The 27,927-nt window shown below is 37.9% G+C and overlaps 1 protein-coding gene across 1 annotated transcript in view; it reads right to left on the bottom strand.

Moving 5' to 3' along the window:
* The window catches only part of ADGRV1 (adhesion G protein-coupled receptor V1), a 510,622-nt gene that overhangs the window by 310,073 nt on the left and 172,622 nt on the right, over positions 1-27,927 (bottom strand). Inside the window, exons 71-78 of the mRNA XM_024734350.1 lie at positions 22,392-22,865; positions 19,289-19,432; positions 16,674-16,848; positions 15,871-16,006; positions 13,512-14,563; positions 9,781-9,898; positions 8,754-8,925; positions 3,424-3,666 (exon numbers count right to left, since the gene is read on the bottom strand). Of these exons, the coding sequence (XP_024590118.1) occupies positions 3,424-3,666; positions 8,754-8,925; positions 9,781-9,898; positions 13,512-14,563; positions 15,871-16,006; positions 16,674-16,848; positions 19,289-19,432; positions 22,392-22,865 (2,514 nt within the window). The remainder of the gene's footprint in view (positions 1-3,423; positions 3,667-8,753; positions 8,926-9,780; positions 9,899-13,511; positions 14,564-15,870; positions 16,007-16,673; positions 16,849-19,288; positions 19,433-22,391; positions 22,866-27,927) is intronic.

Genomic DNA, 27,927 nt, shown 5'->3' with positions numbered 1-27,927 from the left:
ACAAATAATCCCCAAAAAAAAATTTTAAAAAAAAAAAAAAAAAAAAAAAAGAAGTACTCAGACTGGAATATATTTTGAATGTAGAGTCAGCAGGACTTTCTGATTAATTCAGTGCTGGATGGAGAGGCGAGGAGAACTCCCGGCTGTGTGCCTGAATGAAAGGCAGTAAACTGGGGGAAAATAGTGCTAAGGGAGAAATCAAGAGTTATGTATTATATGTATTAAGCCTGAGATGCCTTTTAGACAATTCAAATGAAGATGTCAGGTAAGAGCAATCAGATATATGAGTCTGGATCCAGGGCAGTGAGGAGGGTAGTGATAAAAATTCAGGAGTTCTCATTTTATAGATGATATTTAAAGAAAACAGGTATGGATGGTCTAGCCTAGAGAGTAAGTCTAGGTGGACCCCAATATTTATTGGTCAGGAAAACCAACACAGGCAACAGGAAGGAGCTGCCAGAGAGAAAAGGTTAAGAGTAGGAAAGTGTGGTGCTCCAGAGGCCCAAAGGAGAGCACACATCCAGAAGGAGGAAGTGATCAAGTGTTACAAAAAGTGAAAAATCAATGAAGAAAAAGGGTTTTTCAAGAGCCTCTGCAGCATAATGATAGGGGAAAAAAGTCTTGCTGAAGGAAACAACACAAAAGTCTATTGGCCTCAGAATGGAGAAATTAAACTATCCACTGGAATACCATATAACAGGAAAAATGAAAGAACTATACACATTAGCACACATATTTCTCAAAAACATTGTTGAGCAAAAAAAGCTCACCATAAGACAATACAACTGGAAGAATCTCATCTGCATAATTTCCAAAACAGGTAAACCTAAACAGCATATGGTATGTGGTAAGACTATAAATAAAAACAAGGTAATAATTCATCACGTAATATAGGGTAGAGGTTATCTGCAAGATGGGGAGAGGTTATTCTGCAAAGGAAATGGCAGGATGGCATCAGAGAAGAGTTCATGGCAGCTAGTTTTAAGATCCTGATTCAGTTGGATTTCTTAAGGTAGGTGGTGACGATTTTATTACTGTAAACTGCACATATACATTCTGTTCACTATTTTCTGGTAGAATTTATTTCACAATTCAGACATTTAAAGGAAACGGAACAATCAAAATGTTCTTGTGTTTATAAAATACATATAACAAACACAAAAAAGAAGCACTATGCAATTTAAAAGCAACAACGAAAATCAATACAGAAATAGCCTTTGATAGAATAAGCAATGTGAGAATAAGAAGGAAAGGCATATTCTTTCTTGAACTTGTGGGCTCTGGTCTAGTACACATATATACAAATGAAATATCTGGAATTGGTTTTCAAATTTGGCTTAGCTATAGGTCTATTTAATTTAAAGATAACTGGAATGAGTGATATTTTCATTATCTCAAATCCTTATATCCCTTAACTTTAGATCACAAATATGTAGATATAAGGGAACTTATGTACCACATAGTATTTATGTACCAGGAATGCTGACCTACTGAAGGGTAGGTATGCTACAGCTATTGTTTTACCTACATTATTAAAATCTGTTTAAAGTAAAAGCAAAATTGATATCACTGTAACAGAATAGCAACTTGGTCCATAATTATTTTCTCATCCTTGCCAGCTACTGGAAACTAGAATTGTATGACTTTCTCTTCTAACAATATGCCTAGCATTGAGAGAGAAAATGCAGGGGCAATGAAGCAACAGGAAAATAAAATCATACCAGAGAGGTAAAACTTTTATTTCTAATTTTTTAAACGAAACTTTTTATTTTGAGGTAATTATAGATTCACATGCAGTTAATAAAGAGTGGTCTCCTGTGCCCTTTACCCAACATCACTTGCTGGTAACATCTTGCATTATTATAATATATCACAACAAGGATATGGACGTTGATACAGTCAAGATACATTTTCATCACCAGAGATCCTCTATGTTGATTTTTATAGTGTTATAAAAATGCTATGAGTTACATGCTAGTGACAGCATGTATTTTGCAAGGAATCATTTGTGGATAATCTAGAAAGAATATAAATAAATATGATAAGAGATATTGGCATTCACACTCTTATCTTGGCATTTTCAACTCCCCTTTCAACTGAGTGTGTGAACTAAAGTATGCCTCATATCTTTTTATCCCTTCTTCCACTCTACAAAGTAGTGAGCATATGATGATATATATTTCATGGGAGAAGAAAGAAGCACATTTTTTTTCTCATTTCTCTTATGATACTAAATGCTTAAAAGAAAAAAAATGCCAAAATCTCCATGAATCAAAGTACTTCTTTTCATGTTCGTACTATTTCAACGTTATTTAGGATGGAGTTGATTTCTAGAGTCTCATATGACATAGAGTGTCTTCTCACCTGCCAAGCTGTAGACTTTGTCATAAAGACAACTTTTCTTCCTGGCAAGCTTCCAGGACAGCTCACTACCCACAGCTCCAGTCTTAACCTCCTATCCCTGACTCACATGATTGCTACAGCAAACTGGCTGCATAAATGTTGTATCTTATACACAGAATGTTCTATGTGTTTGAGCCACTCAACAACCAAAGACATACTAAACAGCACTTTGTATAAAAAAACAGAAAACAACTTTGATACCTTGAGGCCTAAAGTGTCATCAGCTTTGAAATCTTGAAACCGGGGAAATGGTAGCACTGTCCGGAATGGTAGTTTCCAAAATGTGGGGTGTTGGGAGTTATATGAGTCAAGGGGAGATAAGAGAGGGCTAAGGTGGGCAAGCTCCAACCTTTACAATCATGCTTGAAGAAAAGCAGATGCACACTTTTTCTTTAATATATTAGAGTTTTGCTCCTAAAACAAAGTTTAAAACATAATGCTCGAAAGGTATAGCATGTTGTGTGGACCAGCCCCAGGCTCTAGTTGCTTAGCGTTTCGTAGCATTACTCTTCTGAATCCCTGGATACCCACATGCTCCCTCTCTTTCACTTGATGTCACCTAATATGATGGCTGTGAAAAGTGGCTGTGAGACCTCATGAACTCATGGATTTAAAGAAACATAAAGGTCAGTTAGTGTTTGAAGTCCTGAAGAAGATTTTCAACTAGTTCAGGTAAAAATCAGAACAAAGACCCATACTTTTTGTTTCTGGTCTTATACAGTTTCATTCTGAAGAAATTTCAACTCTCTACAGATTTTATAGAACAGATTTATGTAAGACGCTTTGCACTGTATAATCAACTTTTCCAAAAGATAAAAAAAGACAAAAGACTATCATTTTTAAACATGATCTAAGTGAAAAAAATTGAACTGTTTCAAGGATAAAGCTTAATGTAATACACATAATGTGAATTATGATGGTAACTCAGAAAATAATATATCAATTCTTCTCTGTTTCATTATACATGCTACAGTTAAAGAAGAAAACCTTACTGTGTGATAATACATACTGCATGCTTACCTGGGTGCTGAAGTTAACAGACATCATTAGTCCTGTCCCAGAGTCTCTGGCCACCTGCAGACTGATTAGAGTGGCCTTCTTATGAGCCACCGGCAGCCGAGAACCCACAGAGAAATACACGAGACTTGGAGGTTTATCACTCTGTAATAATTTAATCTGTGCAAATCTGGCACTATTGTTTATGGCTGCTCCAGCAGTTACTTCATACAGTTCCACAAAGAACTGCATTCCAACTTGAGGTACCTGACAATGAGATAAAAGGAAAAAAAAAAAAGGATGATTACTAATAGATTTCTATTTTAAGATAATTCTGATATTAAGAAATAGTATTATTCATATACATTATTACAGAAATAAGTATACATCTAGAGATACATTCTGTATAATTACAGAATTAAGTTCTTATGTTAGATTACCATGAGATTATTTTTGGTCTTTCTTTAATACCTTTACTCTCTCTGGGTGAGCTTCTTACTAGAAAATCAATGTCAGGAAGCAATCTATGCATACTTCAATAAACAAAAGGATACATAAGATATATTTGTACAATGAAATGTTACCTAGTAGTTAAAAAAAATGAACTATTTCAATATTTTTCAACATGGGTGGGTCCAAAATCATGATAATGAGTAACAAATCAAGTTGCATAATGATATGTATGGCATGCTACAATAAATGTAAAATTTTAAATTACATAAAGCTTACTACATTTTGTTAATGGATACATATTTATTTAAAGAGTAAAAAGGAAAATAAGACACCATGATGGTAGTTATCTCAGGTGGAGGGGTGGCAATGGGGGTAGGGCAGGGTGTGGAATTGAAAAAACATGATATAGGAGTGAAAGGGAGCTTCAGCTTTGTAAGGTTTTATTTTTAAAGGGCTTTACATAAATATGACCAAATATTGATGAGTTAATTTAGTGATTTTATGTATTTTTCAAAATTTCCCTAAATTCTGTATCAAGAAATCTAAATTTAGTCTGTTGGTTACAGTCTGCTCATGTTTTACCTCGGTTCTTTCTCAACAATCTCAAATAATGTTTCAAAGCCTGAATTCAATTCTATAACATACTGTCAATCACCTGTTTTTACTTACTTGCTCTCACACAATAATCTAAAAATCTTAGCAGCATTTTTAGCTTCCTAGCATAACTCCAAGAGCTAAGCTGAAGCATTTTCAACTGCATGTATCATTGTCTAATTTGTTATAATGCATCATTTTTATTTATCAGCAAGGACCTTATTCATCATTTGTTTTGTGATCATTTTAATGAGAATCATTATGTCATGAAGCAATACAACAAATACTTTAGTATTATTCAAAATGAGTTGCTTCTTAGTAGCACAATAAGTGACCTTAATCTCTTTTTATTGTCTAAAGAAATATATTTAGTTTTCCTGTGGTATATATTATGCTTTACTTTTGCTGATCAACTCTCAGTAAATATTGAAATGAAGGTAAATGCACTCTTCCAGTTTTTGAGAAACTAAACTTGGCAAATACAATAAACTGAAGCACTAGAAAAGTATGGGTAACTATATTCAATAACTATTATTCCCTAATGGCCGATGAGCTTGAACTCACAATAGTTTCATTTAACTAAGGATTTCAATATTCCATTCCAACATACTCCTGTCTTTGTTTTTCAGCATAATATTTCTTCTCATTGTGATGATGATTAAAACATTACTTATAACTACTTTAAGTCAAAAGAATATGTTATAATCTAAGTAAGGAACCATGCAAATTGAACAGTGTGCAGATGGGTGCCAACACATAATTAGAAGAGACAAAAGGAATCTTCCAGTCTTACAACAAAATACTCTATTCAAACAATATGCCTGAAGTGTATTGGGAAAGCAAAACTCACAGATCATTATCTGAACCTCTCTGGACCTAAATATGACTGGAGACCTCACAAGAACTCAAGTTCCTTTCCTAGTTAGGGCAGCAGCATTCCAGGATGATCTTTTGCCCAACTAGTATAAAATAATTTTTCCTGGGCCCAGACCTGCTCAGAAGCAAACAAAGTAATAATGTCTTACTTAAATACTTTTAAAAAATATTTGCAACAAATGTTTAGACAATCTGTTTGGTTTAAACAGATTTTGTGGGCTAAGAAATGCATCCTAAGTTAATTAACTATGACCTTTATACATTTTGCTAATACAGAACCATAAGACAGAACCACAGAACAGTAAGATACCCAGCAGAGAAAGGGTAAATGGACTGGAATTCAAAAGATGAGTTCTAATCTTTGCCAAGAAATTGACCTGGGGAAAGTTACTCAAATTCTTTATAACTTGAAAATGAAAATTTTGAATAACTATAGGGACGATAATTAGAGATATGATAGAGTAGAAAAACTTTCAGTTGAGCGTCTTTAGGAGAAACCACCATCAATCAGTGGCGTAACTCTACAGACGAAAGTGTGCATTGTGTTTGCTGTGTTGTTTTGTTGTCACTCCCCTGCCACCAGGATTGATGTGGCTACTACTCAAGTCACTGAATCACCTCGGGCTCTGCTCCCATCCATTCGGAATAACAGTAACCCTCCCTTGTGAAGGGCCAACTCCTTGCCAAGAACCGTGTGAAAAAACCTCTTAGTCATTATCTCATTTAATCTAACAGCCCTATTATTAACTCAACCAAGTCTGGGAAGCTCAGGAAGGCTAAGCAACTTGTCTAATGTTACCCATTCATTGCGGTGCGCGGGCTTCTCACTGCGGTGGCTTCTCTTGTTGCGGAGCATGGGCTCTAGGCGCACTGGCTTCAGTAGTTTTGGCTCATGGGCTCAGTAGTTGTGGTGCACGGGCTCTAGAGCTCAGGCTCAGTAGTTGTGGCGCACGGGCTTAGTTGCTCCGCGGCATGTGGGATCTTCCTGGACCAGGGCTTGAACCCGTATCCCCTGCACTGGCAGGCGGATTCTCAACCACTGTGCCACCAGGGAAGCCCCTAAAAAACTTTTAAAAAGAAAATTCTTGGAATTTCCCAAGTTTAAAAAAAAATCAGTGGGAACTCAATATTTTAAAAAACATATTTTCTAGCTCTGTCGCTACCAAGATGGCTCACAGCAGCATCTTTGTCAACCATGACCTCTCATGCCTACCTCCAGAACATACACTCAGGTCTCTGAAACTCTTTTTGATGAAAGAAATCAAGTTCTTAGACAACAGTCGATTGGATGTCTTAGAGCAGGAAAAATCAAGATGGTTCTAGAACACAGGTTATTGCTATAAAGCAAATAAGCATCCAGAGATTTTTAAAGCAATATGAAAAGACAAAAGACTAGCTTAATAGATCTTTCAGTGTCCATGACATGACTATTTGAGTAGCAAAAATAAAAGCATTTAGTAAGCAATTAAAATTAGTTGAATTTGAATCTATAATGGTACTTAAAGGAGAAAAGTTATTGTAATGTATTAAAAAATGGTTAAAATGAAAAATGTGAGTATAATAGTGTATACCTAATATTTTATTAAGTTTAATGTGTAGGAGAATGTTAACATATCAAGACAGTTATATCTTTTATTAAGTATATATTCATTTATTAAGGAATGATAAACAGTCTTCTCTTTGTATGTTAGTAAAGAGTTAATAAAAAATGTTAATAAAACAATTATTCCTAGAAAAAGTAAGAATTGCACCAAAAATAGGAATAAATTATTAGGACCTGTGAAACACATACAAATGAAGATGAAATCAAGTAAGAAGTTTAAGAGTACTGCTGGTCACACAGAAGTTGAAAGATGATGCAATTGTATGTTTGTCTGAATACGACAGAACAGATGAACTGCAGAGATGCACTAAGATCACAGATTTGTTATCTCATTTCTTATGAGGTAAAGCCTCTAGGTTGCCTTCTTAAAAATTAACAAGATATTAACAAGGCAGGTCTATCTTTCCGATACCACTAATAGACCAGCTCCATGTTCAACAGTGACAGGGCAATGGTTAAGTTAAAGCTGGCACTGCAAAATTTAAAGAACAAATCATTCTGAGGAAAACACATGGTGTTGAAAAAATTAATTTGTAAAGCATGAACTTAAAAAAAAACATGTTGATCTCACAAGTCAAGTCATAAAATGGACCCCAATCAGATGACCAGCAATTCTCATTTGACACAGCTTCAGACAAGCACCAGGACCTGTGGTCCTAGCAAAGAACAAAGAGCTCTTGATAACCAAGAGCATGTAACCTTAAGTGATCTGGGACGATTATTCTTTCTCTTCTGGAACCAGTAAAATTACTACAGTTCTGGGAAGGTATGAAAATATGTATCATTGTAATCTTAGAGAAGATCAATATAACTGTTTCAGTAATTCTCAGAAAGTGAAATAACAGGTAGAGAAAAAAGGAATAAAGAGTTAAATCTACAGGGCTGCTATTTAGAATGAGTTTAAATATAGCTATACATTTGGAAATAATTTTATTTGTGCAATGCTTTTTCTGCTGTTTGAAGTGTTTGGCATGTACAAAGAAATCATGATACTTTTGAACATTCATAATATGATGGCTAGTTTTTGTATAAATACTTGAGTTTAATAAATTAAGTAGTAGACAAAGAACAAATACTACTGAGTGCTCCTTAGACTTTAAAGTATCATGAAATAGTCATTAAAAAAAGCCACACATGATTACTAAATGACTAAAGCTCTGTTAGGTCATCAGTGACTGATACCGTTTGAATAATGGAGGTTCCTTTAGAAAGAGGGGGGGAACACCTGGCTCCTGGGTGCCATGTGCAACATGAACCAATAGAAATTTATCCAAAGGCTCATCAAGCATGGCCTCGGTGCTTCTTCAGTGGGTCAGAACTGAACTCTAGAGAACGAGAGAACTTTCATTCTGGATGAAATCTATGGATATAACATGATGTGACCAAATCTATCAATATGATAAAAGCAAAAAACTAAACATTCAGAGTAATCAGAGATATTACTCTGGCTGAAAATGACTCAAGGGATCATTCACACAACGAGCAGGTGGGCCAGGAAGAATCATGGAAATGACAAGAAACAGAACACAGAAAACAGATGAACATTTTTTTTAGCACTGAGATACAAGCTTTTTTTTTATTACTGACTTACAACATTGTGTAAGTCTTAAGTGCACAAGTGATAAGATTATTTACAAAAATTCATAATGTAATAAATTCTAAGTGTGACATCTATTGCTCATCTAAGAGATTTAGACATTACGGCTAGGCGAGACACCAAGAATCTCCACATAAGCAATGTGTAAGTTTCAACAAAGTGGCTTTAGAATGATTAATTGTAAAGAAATATAATCAGAATTTGCCAATACTGTGTCTCATAGTGTCTTACCTTCCCTGGTTTGGGCTCAATGGTGATAAAGCACTTTGTTTGACCCGCTCTACAGATTGTGGTCCCTGACACAGACAGAAATTCATCTATCAGGTTCACACCATCTTTCTGGAGCACAGCAGCTGTTTTGTTAAACGTGATTCGCCAAAAGATCCTGACATCTTCAAAGGCTCTAGGAACAAAGCAAAACCTATGCAAATGCAGTCACAGAGTGCATTATTCCTGTAGCTCATGCAGAATGTGTTATCACTGTGCCTGAGTGTACCTCTACATCCAAAGCAGAGCACTTACTCTCCCACTGATAATGTCAAAAATAACCAATTCTCCCCACTACAGTTAAGAAATTAAGGCCAGAGTTTACATGGCATTTCTTTAACCACATTTTATTCAGTACTAATTAAGTATTTATTGAACTATGATTCCTGATGCTATGTACCAGAAATAGGAAAATAAAAATTATAGAGAACCTTTGCCTTCAAGTAAGTGTTCTTCATTTGTCTTTTAACAAGAATCCTTCTAAAGGAAAAACACTACTGCCAAAATGGTTGTTACTATAAAAATAAAGGGCAAGAGATGACTTACATTTTCAGAGAATATTCAGTCCCAAAATGGAAAAAGTAATACAAATACATGTACATGTGTGCATACCAAGTGCATGTACATGATGAACCCTCATGTACACTATACTGTACTAAGTTGCGAGCAAAACGAAGGTAATCCAAGTCTCCCTAACAGTAAACGGTTGTGTATTCAGAGTGATCAGAGAATAGTAAATACGATGAAGCGATGACTTACATAATCTTACACCTGTATGGTACTTTATAAAGTACAAAATGTTAAGGCAGCCCCAAGTTATGTTCATAAACCAAGTGTGTTAAACCACAGATTAGGAACTACAGCATCTGAACACTGACACGCCAAATTCCACCCTACCTTCTTCTACCAACACTTCATCCTGCCTCTACCATTTTATGAATTCAAATTAGATACACAGGATGTTACTTCTTCCACATATATATAAACATACCTGTTTGGCTGCCTTGTGACAATAAGATGCAGTCTGCTCATCTCAGCTCCTTCACTCAACTCCAGTCCACTCTGGGACTCCTCACTGAATCCTATGATGCCATTGTGAAGATCACTCCCTGAAAAGAAAAATAGAAGATTATAATATACTTAAGACTTTAAAAGATCTCCAATGCTTCACTAATCTTTCCAGCTCAGATGGCATAAAACTGAGACATTCAAAAGTGAATGGGGTGGGCGGGAGCTACAACATTTAACGATCTTTACTAAAAACAGACTAGAATCAAAATGATAACATCAAGGTAGCTGACACTTTGAGAACAGAAGACGAAAAGGAAAAAAACATCAAATCCTGCTTCCCATAATGACAACATGCTCATCTCTCTCTGATGAGCCTCTACTTTTTATTTCATAGTCCTTGATACTACTGTTTAAAATCAGTGCATCCTGACAGAATATAAGTTCTTCTGAGAAGCAACTGTTTTATTTACTGCTGTATCCCTGGTACCAAAACAGTGTTTAATAAATATTTAGTGAATACATGAACTCCATCTGACTGTTTACTTTTCTATAAGCGAGTTGACCCGAAAGACCATTTATGTTTCACATTTGGTTATTTTCCCCAGAGAAAAACAGAACTATTAAGGAACTCTTGAGAATCTCTGAGTAAAAGAAACTCCTCTGAGCAACTCTTGAGGTTACAGGCACCATCATTCTACAAAATTGTGTTTAAACTGGAACAAACCTAGGGCCCACACTACACTGAAATAGTCACTCCAAATCCTTGCCAAAATGTAAACTAGCTTCTCAGACGAGAGAAATACCAGTAAATAGTTCCTGCTGCTTTCTATTTCTCAATGACTCAGTTTTGCAAAGTGATCCTAAAAGCAATGATCCAGAGCAATCAGCCTCAAAAACCATTCCTACCCCTCACCCTGAAACCTGACTCCTGAGATTCCAAGTAGACAGAACTTCTGTAAGGAAACAGAAAACCACTGAACTGTCCCGAAAGGGGAAAGCTGGTCATTACCAGCCCATATTTTGCAGGTCTGAAGTGTGAGCAAATGTGGAGCCCATGGCTTAAGGACGTGGAGGTGATGGACGACTTTTATCCTGGTGCCTCATGTGTGTTTTGTCTCAGCCAGATGCCCATCCTCATCCTCACCAATTAATCACTACAATCGCTTCTTAGCCCTGCGTCAGAACCAGACCTCAACTTTTTTTTCTTCAGCAGCAACTGTTTTCTTGTCACTTTTAATGAGAATTCGGTCTCTCAGTTAATAATAGATTATAAGCTTCCCACAAGCAGAACCTTCATTTTCTTTTTCAATGCAACAGCAACTAGCATGGTTCTAATGAGTATAATACTTCCCTTGCCACAACTACAATAATGAAGTTGGTGTCAAATTTCTAGTAAGATGAATCAAAACTTCTAATGTGCCAATGATCAAAAACAAAACAAAATAAACTATTTTCCCCTGATTTATCTTGAAAGTTTGTTCTAAAATCTAAATGTGAGAAGATTCTGAAGATTAAAGGTAAGACGAATAAAAATAAGAGGAATCAGCAAAATTAACGATAGTTAAAACAGAAATACTATGTTAAAATAAAAAGCCAGGTGAGGAGGGACTTCCTTGGTGGCGCAGTGGTTAAGAGTCCGCCTGCCAATGCAAGGGACACAGGCTTGATCCCTGGCCCTGGAAGATCCCACATGCTGTGGAGCAACTAAGCCAGTGTGCCACAACTACTGAGCCCACACACCGCAACTACTGAGCCCATGCACCACAACTACTGAAGCCCACAGGCCTAGAGCCCGTGCTCTGCAACAAGAGAAGTCACCTCAATGAGAAGCCCATGCACAGCAATGAAGAGTAGCCCCTGCTCGCCACAATTAGAGAAAGCCCACAGCAACGAAGACCCAATGCAGCCAAAAATATAAAATAAAATAAAATATTTTTTTTAAAAAGCCAGGTGAGGAGAAAATGATAGGAACATTCACAGACAGAGTAAGGGAACTTAGGGTACATGACATGCAAAAGTGCTGGTGAATTACATCATGTGACACTAAGAGGAGCCAATCATTTGCCAAGTATGTATGATGCCATGTGTTAGGTAGGGAAGTTCTCATTAGAGAACTTCATCGAGGCTCAACTGAGTGGCTGGTGAGTTAGGCTCAGAGCTGATAAATGGGAATTTGCCTGGTGAGTTAGGCTCAGAGCTGATGCATGGGTAGGCATTGGTACGCCATATTGATATAGTATCAGCACGCCATATTGGTATGCGTTGGTATGTCAAACTGAACTGAGGAGCACTTCCATTCCAGTTGGAATACAGCTGCTGTCTTGAGCCCCCAGAGAACCCTCTGTCACCATCCTAACCAGTATGAGATCTCCCTGTGATCCAGTAACTAATGGGGTAATGTTTGGGACAGCAAAAAGCCTCCAGCAACCATTGTGATTGGTCTGTGCCTCTGTCAAACTAATTGCTAAATACTTTGTCAGCTCTAGTCTCATTCAAATAAATGTAATAAAATATCTATTTCATGGAATGGGGGAAGAGGCTGTTGAGTGCCAAAACAATTTTAATAGAAATATATAGATGGCATTAAGCTAATGTGAATCAAAATCAGTAAGTAATTTGGAGAACAGAATTTGACTTTACAATATTCAATAAACTGAAGGAATAGGAATAAATGACAGTTCTAATTGGTGTAAATTTGCAGGGTAGCATAAATGAGATGATGCTGGTTATAAAAGTTACACGATTGTAAAATTATGACTGAATTATAACTGAATGGCTAAAATAAATAAAATTCTAGGAAGCACCAAATCCTAAAAGGGGATCATAAACATGTTTATTCTAAATATTTCCTTTTATAAAAAACAAAGCATAAACACTAAATGATTAATTCCTCAATTAATGGTTGACCTGGGTCAAAATATAGGCTTCATAACTTTTAATTTTCTGTTTACTACGTTTTACCATAGTGTTATCTGAAACTCTAAAACACTGTGTAAAACTCGTAACTGTTTGTACGAAAGAGTGGAGTAGGTAAGAATCATGAGACAGCCTTGTCAATACTCTAATTACAGTAAGGTACTGACTAGCTGAGCTAAGCCACTTAAAGAAATAGAGTATGATTTCAGAGGAAAACTGCAAATTATCACCAAAAAATTTTATAACATGCATGAGGAACTGTATATATGCACACACCTCCCCAATAGTCCAAAACCTATATAAACTGCACTGGTTCAAAAGCAGAACAAAAGGAAACAGTTTTAATATATTTCCCAACAGATATACAGAATTTTCTGACAATGAAATCTTAGACTCTGGGACAGATTAATGAAAGTGGTTGGGGAATTCAGAGTGAGGTTTCAAAACAGGACAGCCAATCACGTTTGGGTGATTAAATGTATTTCAGAGGAAGTACATGAACTTAAGTATCTTTAAGGTTTTCCCTTTATTGTGGAAGTACAGATTTATAAATTGTTTAATTGTTTAGCTGGCTCTGAGCTACGTGACATTTACAGTCCATCAAACTCTAGCCTGGCACCTCAGAACAGCACCATGAGTTTATATTATGGGTTCATGCCATAGGAAAACAAAATTTGAATGATTCACTATGGGTGAGTCAAGTAATTCACCTTCTTAAACTAAAGATAGAATGATCTTATTACAAATTCTGTATCACAAAAGTACATGTTTAACTCCATCACTCCAAATATATACCTGTAATAATGATCATGGCAAAAGCTGCAAACCCACTGTCATCCTTTCCCTTCACAATCTGTGCTCCCCCTTGTGGGTCTGTGAGAAACACGTAGAAGAATTCTTGTCCCTCAGGCTCATCATCATCTAAAATTTGAACAAATACTTTACGTTCTCTTTCTCCATCTACAAATGTAAGGATAAGAGTTTGCTCTTCAAAATCTTCTTCTTCAGTTGCCCATCTTAGGTTGGAAACCCCATGGATGTCAGGAAAGGGCAATGCATTTGGTTCCTTCTGAGCAGATCTTTCACCAAAAGTCTTAACTGTTATACTGACATCGCCAGTAGACCCACCAGTTCTTCGGACAAGAACTTCTGCAGCGTTCAACGTGCCATTCTTCATTTCTTCTTCGACATAAACAACAGATGGCCCAAGACTAAATGTTCCATGAAGGGAAACATCTGCAGTTACAGTGAGCACATCAGGCTTCTCAGACATAGCAGACGTACCAGTCGCCTCGGTAACAATGGCAACCACTTCGGCAGTTATCTTGGTTGTGTCAGGGTGTGTGGTAGAGGAGTCAGTTTTTAGAGGAAGAGCTGTGTCCATTGCTATAGCCACAGTTGTCTTGGGGAAAGAAACATCCATTCCTGCCAGGTCATCATTATCCAATATTGTGATCACTGCCACACTGAAATCTAGATTCAGGCGAGGTCTCCGATTAGCATCAAATTTTTGTGATCCTTTAATTTCTACTGAAGTTAGATTAATGTAAAAAATTTCTTCTATCTCCGGAAGCTCATCATCAATAATAGTTATTTCAAAATCAACCTCAGCATGGAATTTTTGGAAAAGCAGCCTCCCATTCTGAACAGGCTCAAAGTCTTCCAGGGGCTTTGCCATTCCTGCAGTTGTCTGATAGGAAACTTCAATAAGATCCCCGTGGAACCCAAACAGTCTTTGTACATGTAATCTGATCATCTGTGTATCCTCTGACACTACGATATTTCTTGAACTAGGGGAAAATTGAAAGACTCCCATTGGTTCAATTTCAGCAATGGTGAGACCTGATCTGGAAAAAAAAAAATTAAACCATGAGAGAACTGATGAAAAACAGGAATACCACTATAGAGATTCATCTTTCACACACTTAAGATACTGCTCATGAGGACATCTTAAAAATGACATGCACTTTCAAATTCCATAAGACCCTATTTACTTATTGATGAATATACCAGAGCACAAGAAAGATAAGAACAGTATTAACACAACATTGTAAATCAACTATACTTCAATAAAATAAATTTAAAAATAAGAAATAAAAAAAACTGTTAGCTATTATTGTTATTGTTAAAGGTATGTGAATTTTTTAAGCTAAAATACGTTGTGTCCAAACACTTTTTGAAAGGCATGTGTATAATCAAAAGCCATATTGGATTCCAACCAATATCTCCTATACATAAATATGTATACAAACACACTTGAACACACACTGGTTTTGCCCACACATTTTTCCCAGTTTCCAAATAAGTAAACTAAAGAACAGAAAGATCAAGTAACTTTCCCAAAGTCACACAGAAAGTAAGTGACACAGCCAGGATTAAACCCAGGAGTCTGGCTCTAAGATCGGTCCTCTGCTGTTCTGATCAAATCCATCTCACGTATGAAAAAAGTCAATTGCTTTTGACCAGGACATATTTATCTGCAAATATACTGATATAAATTAAACTCAAAAGAACTACTAGTTCAAGTCACATTATTATCCTACTATGATTTCTTATTCTTATTCTTTATCTCTTGGAGATATCAGGTATTTTTGGCTACCTTTCAGAAGACAGTTTCCTTTAAAAATAGGTGGCTTTGCCATTTTAAGTTAGACTCCTGTGGCTTTCAGTCTCTTGGCTCCTGGATTGAAGGGGAATCAGAATTTCCTTTCCTCCTGAATTCAGCAACTTGAACCCCAACTCAGCAGCTCATAGGACTGTTCTTGAAATAACACTGTTTACCCAACCAAAACCATGGAAAGCTGCCAGACCCAGGTTAGAATTCTCCCTGTAGAACGAGTATTTTAAACAATATGTGTCCCTGAATAAATGCATTTTCAAAAAAAAAAAAAAATAGGTGGCTTTGCCATCATGGTTCTTTTTGGAGATGTCACCTCAGGCCAACATTCTTGAGTGAGAGGTCATGATAAACGCTCTTCAAGCAAGCAGTGGGTGGTGGCATCTTTGGCAATGCAGGCCATATATTGCTCTACACTAAAACTGTTTTCACCTCTGCTTCAAGGAGAGAGATCCTTGTGCCTTTTTTTTGTTTCAACAGGTAAATTCCAGCTTATTCCTCAGAGACTTTCTTGGCTGAAAATCAAGTTGGTCTTACCGAAGCTGAGCCCCACCAGGGGCACTGCTCTGCACTCCTGAGAGGTGAATGACAAAGGCCTCTGGCCGACCAAGGCTAGGAAATGTCCACAGCAAGACTCTTTTACTTTCTTCTCCATGGGAAAATGAAAGACTCCCTGACAGGGAACATGAAAAGGGAAGCTGGGTTTCATTTCTGAGTTCTTAAATTGGGATTCAACTCTTAAAAATAGAGTGAAATCTTTCCTTTTCCAAAATTCTATGACAGTCTACAAAAGGTAAAACATTTAAAAAGTCAGTGGGGGAGGGAGTGTAAATAGAGGAAGCTCCATAGACCACACACACCTTGCCTTTAATCATGCCTACTTTACAAGGTAGAGGTCAAACCATCTAACTTTTGCATCCCACTGATCCTCACAGAGCTTATGGTATAACTAAAAATAAAATAGATGATATAACAGCTACTCAACTGTCAGAAATATTCAGATGAACATGTAAATGGATATAAAGGTGTGTCTTTTTTGATTATCGTATGGGCCACATTAGGTTTTTAGAACTACTTTTAACAAACTCCTCAGGTATAAACAGAGTAGTCTGCTTAGTGACCATTATTTCCAGGTGAGGTATGAAGTTTTCCATTTGAACGAATAAAGTTCCTCTCATTCTCACCAAGCAGCCTGTGAAATTCTGATCACTTAAATCTGAGAGGACTGTATTAGGAGGCAAATAGCTCACTGTCCAGAGTAAAGAGGATTCAGGAAAATTAGTGGCCAATTACACATTTCCATGTTCTATAGGGAAAATCCTAGAAAAGCCACAACTCACCCACTTTGGGGGTCATATTGCCAACAACAACGAATTCGGGGATTTTTAACCCAGGAACATATCCAGCCGCCCAGGAAACCTTGAGAGAGCCATACGTGCCTCTCCTAGAAATCACAACTTGGCTTGTTCCGGCGGTGATGTCCAAGAGTGGAAAAGCAGTAGATTCAAATCCAACCTGAGGAAAAACATGCTTAGAACATTTTATTTCTCTCTAAAGGTTCCTATTTTCTGAAGAGTGGGTTAAAAGTCAACTTTCTCTTTGTTTATGCAGTATATTTCCCTGTTCTAAAATATATTCAATTAAAGAGTAGTATTTAAGAAATGACATGTGAAATTTGAAAATTTATTCTATTTTATAATGCTGATTATAGTTTACAGCTTTATTTTTTTATCAAAATGTAAACCCCTGAATTAACAATATCTAAAAATATAATGGTAATTACGGTTAAATGAAAGATTAAACATGGCATTTTAATATGATTTGTTGATGGGTCTTTATAGAACCTAATTTGTCTAGAACTGAAATCTGACTTCTTTCTAAGGTATAATAATAAATTCTTTATTTATAAAGTTAGTACCATGAACTAGATTTCTATTAAGGTTCTTTTCAGCTCTTTGATTCAGCTCTTTTTTTTGAGGATCAGAAACCCTCAAAGATTTTTTTAAAATAACAATCTTTTTCATCCACACCAAGTAAGATCTGGTTTTAAGGGCAACCTTCCCAGGGTACCCTGGGATTTATAGATGAAATAAGTTCTGGTCAAAGAATAAGAATAAAACCAGATTCCTGGCTTCACATTGTTATTTAGACAACTCAGTTTACCTCTTTGGTCCCAATATCTATAAATTTGGAATACCATAGGATCAACAGTTCTATATTAAGACTCATTCTCCCCATTTTAAATTGGAATGGAGAGTAGCAGAAAGTGTGAGAGGGTGCCACAGGACAGCTTTGGAGGCCACAGAAAAGAAAAAACAACAACTTCAATTTGACACCCGCCTAGATTCCTTATTACAGTGAGGCTTCTGGTTAGCAATTGCCAAAATCTTTGGCATATCTGAGCTCATGCTTGCCAAATGGCTAGAGGCTGTTTGAAAGTGTCCTAGGCACATCACACACACACACACACACACACACACACACACACACCCCACATACAAATACTGGTAAGGAGTACAGAGGATACACCAAGGACAGGAATACTCCATGACTGGCCCTGATCTGGCCCTTTGATGTGACATAATGTTGTGGCAACATGCATGGAGAAGGAGAAGAAAATAGTTTACTACACCAAACGAAGGATTCAGGTTGAAAGGAATCTTTGTTATAACAACCTGTGAACAAAGAAGGTAACAAAATGTCAAAGCATTAAATTCTATACCCTCTTTCCTTCTTGAAAAGAGGAGGTGCAGAAAGAAGACAATTCCTCTCAGTTAATTTTAATGCTGGTGGATTCCACTTTAGGGAGCAAAGCAAATTCATTCCCTGGGGAGAAGCAGCCCAGGTGGGAGTAACTGGAGAGCATCCCCTTAATGGCCAGAGACCCTGTTACTCAAGCTGGTGGCCAGATCTGCCCACACTCCTGCCTCTCCTGCACAGATTCCACATCCTGGTCAAGGAACTGAAGGAACTCCCACCTGAAGGAGTAGGATGAATGCTTATCCCTTATTATGGTTTACAAAATACACACATTACCGTAGCCAGAGACAGGAGCCCTGTCTTGTTCCTATATTGACAGAATTGGCCTACACAGGAAGCAAAGCCCTCAAGGTATTGTTTGTTCTCATGTGAATTTATAAAGTGATTAGGGAACAATCTTCCCTAAAATGAATTCAGGTAGAAGGTTCAAATACTTAGCTGCACCACTAGCATTAACCTACATCAGAACAAACTTACCACAGTAAAAAGAGCCCCACAAGTTAAATATTTACAATCTTAGTAAATGAGAAAGTCTGAAATATGAACTGAGGTTTCATTCTAATTTTAATTATTTAGCATAAAATATCTCAATGTTAAATATTCATTTTCAAGAAAAAACCTGAAGTTTTGACTCTAGGTGACTGTTATTTTAAAAATTCTAGGACTTCCCTGGTGGCGCAGTGGTTAAGAATCTGCCTGCCAAGGCAGGGGACATGTGTTTGAGCCCTGGTCTGGGAAGATCCCACATGCCGCAGAGCAACTAAGCCCATGCGCCACAACTACTGAGTCTGCGCTCTAGAGCTCGTAAGCCACAACTACTGAAGCTCCAGCGCCTAGAGCCCGCACACCGCAACGAAGAGCAGCCCCCACTTGCCGCAGCTAGAGAAAGCCCGCGTGCAACAATGAAGACCCAATGCAGCCAAAAATTAATTAATTAATTTAAAAATTCTATACCTTACATTCTACAAGACAGAAACTTTCTAAAACTCCAGAAAGGAGATATATTTTTCTATCTAATGTTGAAAATTGACAAATTATTTTCATATAGTGTATCCACAGTGTCTACTTTGATATTCATAGGATTACTTAGATTTAAGGAAATAGTGAATCTTAAGAAATTCTAAGAATCTTAGTCCTTCCTATAAGAGCTGCCCACTAGTGGTTCCGGGGTAGTACCACACCCAGGGCCAATTACCTGAGAATTGGCAGCTTTCTCAGGGACTGGAAGGACAGCAGATTTTGCTTCCTGGAGAATTCTTGGCATGCCATAGAAACTTCCACCAACAAGCATCACAGTCACCAGTTGCAAGGTGAAATTAGAGCCCAGGGGTAGGAAGACCTATATACAAACAGTATCAATGACTTTTTTAATAGTAAAAAATAATTTTCAAAGAAAAATACTGACAATTGAAATGAGTCATTAGCACTTTCCTCCTTTTGTATCAGTTTCATCAGTATATGCCCTTTCCCCCATGTTACAAAACAAAGCACCAGCAGGAAGACTTTGACACTAACACTGAGAGCCAACAGTATTAAAAAAACACAAATCTGCAAATACTCTCTGTGTGCCCAAACGACCTGAAGAATGATGAGAATCTCAGGAGTAGTATTAGTGACAGAATCACGTGCCACAGGAATGGAAAGAGCTCACTGGTGAACAGTGTCAGCTCCTAAAACCAGCAAAACTCACTTTCTCCCTTTTCACTGGGTAGAAACTAAGAGCTCTAATGACAGTTACTTAAAACAGGTGTACTGATTTAGGTGTACTGATTATTTGAATACTTTGGACAAATAAAGACTACGAACACCATTTATTAGACTACCAATTTTCAAAGTTTTAGAATCCAACAAAATAGGGAAATCCTGAATTTAAAACCTGGTATTACTTTAAAAGATTTTTTTAACACTTACTGATATAATACATTTTTCCATAGAAACCTTCTTACTGATAATGGATAAGCCCCCGTAACCTGGAATATTACTAACAACTCTGTACATCTTTATTGAATGTACAAATAACCATTTCTATGAAGTCTGTTCTTCTTTTAAATGTAATGTACTTAAAACACATAACACACTCTGAAATGTGTAAAATATGTACTATAGTGGTTTCAAATGTGCAACATGAGGGGAACAGATGTTTTATTCATTCAATCAACCGTCATCTTTTCAAAATCACATTCACTGAACATGAAGCATAGATCAAGTGCTGAGGAAACAGAAATAAATCATGGTGTCCTGACTTCAATCATGTGCCTCCCTCCTCTCCTTGAAGGGTGTGCCCCTTCCCCATGCAGTTCACTGGCTGGGCAGCTTTTTTGTCCCTATTTCCTAAAGAATGAACGGCCAGATGTCAGCTCAAAGCTCCCAGGCATTTGTGCCTTCCTACCCAACTCTTCTGTTCATGGGCCCGTGCAGCACACAGACTTATGGAGTGTGGCAGGTCCCCAAGGTGCAGTAATTAAACATTAAAGTTGAACAGGAGTAATGATGGATTTGGAGAAACACTGGTTTGCCTACAGAAGAAAAGCGGGTAGACTAATTTGAAAACGACCTTGAAGGTTTTTAGGAGTTGAGGGTTTTCTGTTTTGCCCTTCCATGTCCCTGATCCAGGACTGCATCACCAATACTATTCTACGTATTTCCCATCATTCTTGATGGCTTTGGGCACAAATGGAGTTTACAGCCCCATAATATCCTGTGTGCATCTTGAACACTGCTTATCTGCTTGCTTTTATAATTGGCTGTTCAGGGGCCTTCTCCTGCACTAGACAGGGAGCAACCTGACAACAGAGATTATGTCTTTGTGATCACTGGAGCTGCTGTGCTTCTCACAATGACTGACACATAGCAAGTGCTCAATAAATATCTGAATAAATGACAGCCATGAATATAATCTTATCTTGCATTCTAACTTAAATTCTTTTGAACGCAGACTTGTTTCTTTATCGTGCCAAGGATTCTTACCATCAGTGAGTACTTCATCTGAGAAGCCTGTTGTTACCCAGGTGAGGTAACTGTTCACTCCCTGGTCCTCATGTTAAACCAACATCAAGAGTCTTCTAGTTTTCAGAGCCTAATGGAAACTCATTCTGTCCCAAGACCCACTTGAAGGTCCTTCTCTGTGGCGGACCTGCCCGAAGTCCTAACTTTTATCAGGGCAGTAGATCAGGTAGATCTATATGTAACTTGTAACTAACATCCCAAATTTTAAAGAGCAATGCATTACACCCAGGGTGTGAGGGGAGAAAGGGACCGCTGGAAAAATCCTCCCCTCAGTTTATGCGCATGTCACATGTTGCCCTAAATAGTCACCTTGGAAGTCTAACTCACATAATAATCTATGTGCAGTCTACACCACACACAGTGGAATGTAAGAGACAGAAGGAACCCATGCAAATTTAAATACACTAATGAAAGATGTTAAAGTAAACAAATAAGAGGAAGCTTTCATATATGGGTAAGCTAGTAAACTTTTGTTACTCTTTACTGAAAATAGACAGAAATCATAAAAATAATAGAGCTTCAAAACAGATATTAAGAAATCCATAGATAATTCAAACAGGTATTAAGAAAGCTAAGTATCTTTATCAACTATATCATTAAGTTTTCAAAGTAAAATGACAAGAGGACTACCATCCTTCAAAATGTCCCAGGTACCACCACAGGAGATAATCTAAAAGTGTCCTCTGGTACAGACTTTCTCAACCATGAGATAATTAATCCTCACAGCTATCTCATGCATGAAATAAATTAACTTCTCTGCCATGCATATGGAATGATACTAGTTATCTTCCTGGGGGATGAAAACAGTTGCTCCAATCACTTTCTGTGGATCACACTGAGAAAGACTGCTAGGTATCTATTTGACCCACAGAAAATCCATGTATTCCTAGCACTCTCACCTGATATGTCGGCAGAACAGTCTGCTGTCCTAGGAAGTCTACAAATATCTTCCCTTCAACAAGCACCCAGAGTGTGTGTGTGTGTGTGTGTGTGTGTGTGTGTGTGTTTGTGTAGCACTTGGAACAATTTCTGGAACTCTGAAGTACTAAATAAGTGCCTGCTACTATCTATACAAAAATATTTTATCTCCAAATAAGAATATACTTATTTACTATAATCTGAAAATACTTCAGTATATGTATTATCCAATAATTAGTATGCAGTTTCTAAGGTATTTTTCATGGTTCCATTTAAATATCAGAATAAGACTTTAAACTGATCATGAGATTAACTAGGGCTTTCCTGAAGGAGCTTTATTGGACTGATCAGGAAATTAAAGAAATGCTACAAACCTGACTCTTGACTGGCACTGTGTCCACTTTATATCTGGTGCCATCTTTGACCACCAGCTGCCTCTCTGCATTTTCAGTAACAACAGACTGCTTCTTAGGATCAGATGATATTCGATATCCAACAGTCACATCTCCAAATGTTCCAGCAAGCCGGGTTACATTAATTTGGATGAATCTACTAAGGTTCTGCCTAATAAGTATTGACTGGTGATCTGAATACAGGGCAAATACCCCATGTGGGTCATCATTTGCAGAAACAGAGAACCGTGTGATGCATTTTTCTGGATCAAGTTCTGCTCCTCCCTTTACAGAAACAAGCTGGATCACATAAACTTCCTCTATCTCAGGTACATCATCTGGTAGCAAGTTAACATCAAAGCTGGCCTCACTTTCTCCATCAGCAATGGTGAAAAATCCTTTTGTAGATAGAAAGTCTCCAGTAATATCAAACTCACTGCTTAATTCCCAGTAAACCTAAAATAAAAGGAAAAAAAAAAAAAAACAACAAAGTTACACAATTCAGTATATTGAACCAAAAATCCTTTAAATTAGTTTTCCTCTACTATATACAAAACAAATTAAGTGTGCATCATTATATTCCAAGTGAAACTTCCCAAGTAGTTAGGTAATTCACAAAGTATCTTAACTCTTTCAGGCTGTTGTATGCAATTTGCAAGACAGGACTATAAAATTTCATTTCACCTGCTTCTAAAATAACACAATTTGAAAAGATAAACAAGTTAACTTTAAAATACCAGTACCACAAATACATTCAATAGTGAACCACAGACGATATTTGAAGGTAAAAAGTAAGTAGGTAATCTGACATTCACATTGGAATTTGTTTTTGTTTGTTTTTAATAAAAAGAGAATATCGAGGAGGAGCTTCCAGATGGCGGAAGAGTAAGACGTGGAGATCACCTTCCTCCCCACAAATACAGCAGAAATACATCTACGTGTAGAACAACTCCTACAGAACACCTGCTGAATGCTGGCAGAAGACCTCAGACCTCCCAAAAGGCAAGAAACTCCCCACATACCTGGGTAGGGCAAAAGAAAAAAGAATAAACATAGACAAAAGGATAGGGACGGGACCTGCACCAGTGGGAGGGAGCTGTGAAGAAGGAAAGGTTTCCACACACTAGGAAGCCCCTTCGCAGGCGGAGGGGGGAAGCTTCGGTGCCGCGGAGGAGAGCACAGCAACAGGGGTACAGAGGGCAAAGCGGAGAGATTCCTGCATAGAGGATCGGTGCCGACCAGCACTCACCAGACCGAGAGGCTTGCCTGCTCACCCACCAGGGCGGGCGAGGTCTGGGAGCTGAGGCTTGGGCTTCAGAGGTCAGATCCCAGGGAGAGGACTGGGGTTGGCTGCGCGAACACAGCCTGAAGGGGATAGTGCACCACAGCTAGCCGGGAGAGAGTCTGGGAAAAAGCCTGGACCTGCCTAAGAGGCAAGAGACTTTTCCTTGCCTCTTTGTTTCCTGGTGCATGAGGAAAGGGGATTAAGAGCGCTATCTAAATGAGCTCCAGGGACAGGTGCGAGCCACGGCTACCAGTGTAGACCCCAGACAGGGGCATGAGACGCTAAGGCTGCTGCTGTAGCCACCAAGAAACCTGTGTGCAAGCACAGGTCACTCTCCACACTGCCCCTCCTGGGAGGCTGTGCAGCCCACCACTGCCAGGCTCCCGTGATCCAGGGACAAATTCCCCAGGAGAACACACTGCACGCCTCAGGCGGGTGCAACGTCACGCCGGCCTCTGCCGCCACAGGCTCGCCTCGTACCCGTACCCCTCCCTCCCGCCAGCCTGAGTGAGCCGGGGCCCCGGAATCAGCTGCTCCTTTAACCCCGTCCTATCTGGGTGAAGAACAGATGCCCTCAGGCGACCTACACACAGAGGCAGGGCCAAATCCAAAACTGAACCCCAGGAGCTGTGTGAACAAAGGAAGAGAAAGGGAAATTTCTCCCAGCAGCCTCAGGAGCAGCGGATTAAATCTCCACAGTCAACTTGATGTACCCTGCATCTGCGGAATACCTGAATAGACAACGAATCATCCCAAATTGAGGAGGTGGACTTTAGGGGCAACTATATATATATTGTTTTCCTTTTTCTCTTTTTGAGAGTATTTATGTGTTGCTTCTGTGTGTGATTTTTGTCTGTATAGCTTTGCTTTTACCATTTGTCCTAGGGTTCTGTCGGTCCTTTTTTTTTTTTTTTTCCTAGTACAGTTAGTGCTTGTTATCATTGGTGGATTTTTCTTTTGGTTTGGTTGCTCTTTCTTTCTTTCTTCCTTCCTTTTTTTAAAATTACTTGATAAACATTTTTTTTATTTTTAATAATTATTTTTTACTTTAATAACTTTATTTTATTTTATTCTTTTCTTTCTTTTTTTCTCCCTTTTATTCTGAGCCATGTGGATGACAGGGTCTTGGTGCTCTGGCCGGGTGTCAGGGCTGTACCTCTGAGATGGGAGAGCCAAGTTCAGGACATTAGTCCACCAGAAACCTCCCAGCACCACGTAATATCAAATGGCAAAAATCTCCCAGACATCTCCATCTAAACGCCAAGATCCAGCTCCACTAAACAACCAGCAAACTAAAGTGCTGGACACCCTATGCCAAACAACTAGCAAGACAGGAACACAACCCCACCCATTAGCAGAGAGGCTGCCTAAAATCATAATAAGGTCATAGACACCCCAAAACACACCACCAGATGCGGACCTGCCCACCAGAAAGACAAGATCCAGCCTCATCCACCAGAAAACAGGCACTAGTCCCCTCCACCAGGAAGCCTACACAACCCACTGAACCAACCTTAGCCACTGGGGGCAGACACCAAAAACAACAGGAACTACGAACCTGCAGCCTGTGAAAAGACCACAAACACAGTAAATTAAGCAAAATGAGAAGACAGAGAAACACACAGCATATGAAGGAGCAAGGAGAAAACCTACCAGACCTAACAAATGAAGAGGAAATAGGCAGTCTACCTGAAAAAGAATTCAGAATAATGATAGTAAAGATGATCCAAAATCTTGGAAATAGAATGGAGAAAATACAAGAAATGTTTAACAAGGGCCTAGAAGAACTAAAGAGCAAACAAACAATGATGAACAACACAATAAATGAAATCAAAAATTCTCTAGAAGGAATCAGTAGCAGAATAACTGAGGCAGAAGAATGGATACGTGACCTGGAAGATAAAGTTGTGGAAATAACTACCACAGAGCGGAATAAAGAAAAGAGAATGAAAAGAACTGAGCACAGTCTCAGAGACCTCTGGGACAACATTAAATGCACCAACATCCTAATTATAGGGGTCCCAGAAGAAGAGAAAAAGAAAGAAACTGAGAAAATATTTCAAGAGACTACAGTTGAAAACTTCCCTAATATGGGAAAGGAAATAGTTAATCAAGTCCAGGAAGCACAGAGAGTCCCATACAGGATAAATCCAAGGAGAAACACGCCAAGACAGATATTAACCAAACTATCAAAAATTAAATACAAAGAAAAAATATTAAAAGCAGCAGGGAAAAACAACAAACAAGGGAATCCCTGTAAGCTTAACAGCTGATCTTTCAGCAGAAACTCTGCAAGCCAGAAGGGAGTGGCAGGACATATTTAAAGTGATGAAAGGGGAAAACCTACAACCAAGATTACTCTACCCAGCAAGGATCTCACTCAGATTTGACGGAGAAATTAAAACCTTTACAGACAAGGAAAACCTAAGAGAATTCAGCACCACCAAACCATCATTACAACAAACGCTAAAGGAACTTCTCTAGGCAGGAAACACAGGAGAAGGAAAAGACCCACAAAAACAAACCCAAAACAATTAAGAAAATGGTAATAGGAACATACATATTGACAATCACCTTGAATGTAAATGGATTAAATGCTCCAACCAAAAGACATAGATTGGCTGAATGGATACAAAAACAAGACCCGTACATATGCTTCCTACAAGAGACCCACTTCAGACCTAGGGACACATACAAACTGGAGGTGAGGGGATGGAAAAAGATACTCCATGCAAATGGAAACCAAAAGAAAGCTGTAGTAGTAATTCTCATATCAGACAAAATAGACTTTAAAACAAAGATTACTACAAGAGAAAAAGAAGGACACTACATAATGATCAAGGGATCAATCCAAGAAGATATAACAATTGTAAATATTTATGCACCCAACATAGGAGCACCTCAATACATAAGGCAAATGCTAACAGCCATAAAAGGGGAAATCGACAGTAATACAATCATAGTAGGGGACTTTAATGCCTCACTTTCACCAACAGACAGATCATCCAAAATGAAAATAAATAAGGAAACACAAGCTTTAAATGATACATTAAACAAGATGGACTTAATTGATATTTATAGGACATTCCATCCAAAAACAACAGAATACACTTTCTTCTCAAATGCCCATGGAACATTCTGAAGGACAGATCATATCTTGGGTCACAAATCAAGCCTTGCTAAATTTAAGAAAATTGAAATCACATCAAGAATCTTTTCCGACTACAACGCTATGAGACTAGATATCAGTTACAGGAAGAAAATCTGTAAAAAATACAAACACATGGAGGCTAAACAATACATTATTAAATAACCAAGAGATCACTGAAGAAATCAAAGAGGAAATCAAAAAATACCTAGAAACAAATGACAATGAAAACACAATGACCCAAAACCTACAGGATGCAGCATAAGCAGGTCTAAGAGGGAAGTTTATAGCAAGACAAGCCGATCTGAAGAAACAAGAAACATCTCAAATAAACAACCTAACCTTACACCTAAAGCAATTAGAGAAAGAAGAACAAAAAAACCCCAAAGTTAGCAGAAGGAAAGAAATCATAAAGATCAGATCAGAAATAAATGAAAAAGAAATGAAGGAAATGATAGCAAACATCAATAAAACTAAAAGCTGGTTCTTTGAGAAGATAAACAAAATTGATAAACCATTACCCAGACTCAATAAGAAAAAAAGGGAGAAGACTCAAATCAACAGAATTAGAAATGAAAAAGGAGAAGTAACAACTGATACTGCAGAAATACAAAGGATCATGAGATATTACTACAAGCAACTATATGCCAATAAAATGGACAACCTGGAAGAAATGGACAAATTCTTTGAAAAGCACAACCTTCCCAGACTGAACCAGGAAAAACAGAAATATAAACAGATCAATTACAAGCACTGAAACTGAAACTGTGATTAAAAATCTTCCAACAAACAAAAGAACAGGACCAAATGGCTTCACAGGTGAATTCTACCAAACATTTAGAGAAGAGCTAACACCTATCCTTCTCAAACTCTTCCAAAATATAGCAGAGGGAGGAACACTCCCTAACTCATTCTACAAGGCCACCATCACCCTGATATGAAAACCAGACAAAGACATCACCAAGAAAGAATACTACAGGCAAATATCACTGATGAACATAGATGCAAAAATCCTCAACAAAATACTACCAAACAGAATCCAACAGCACATTAAAAGGATCATACACCATGATCAAGTGGGGTTT

Source organism: Neophocaena asiaeorientalis, unplaced genomic scaffold, assembly GCF_003031525.2.
Source record: "Neophocaena asiaeorientalis asiaeorientalis breed wild unplaced genomic scaffold, Neophocaena_asiaeorientalis_V1.1 scaffold184, whole genome shotgun sequence".
Taxonomy (NCBI): Eukaryota; Metazoa; Chordata; class Mammalia; order Artiodactyla; family Phocoenidae; genus Neophocaena; species Neophocaena asiaeorientalis.
This window is presented reverse-complemented; position numbering and strand designations above follow the sequence as displayed.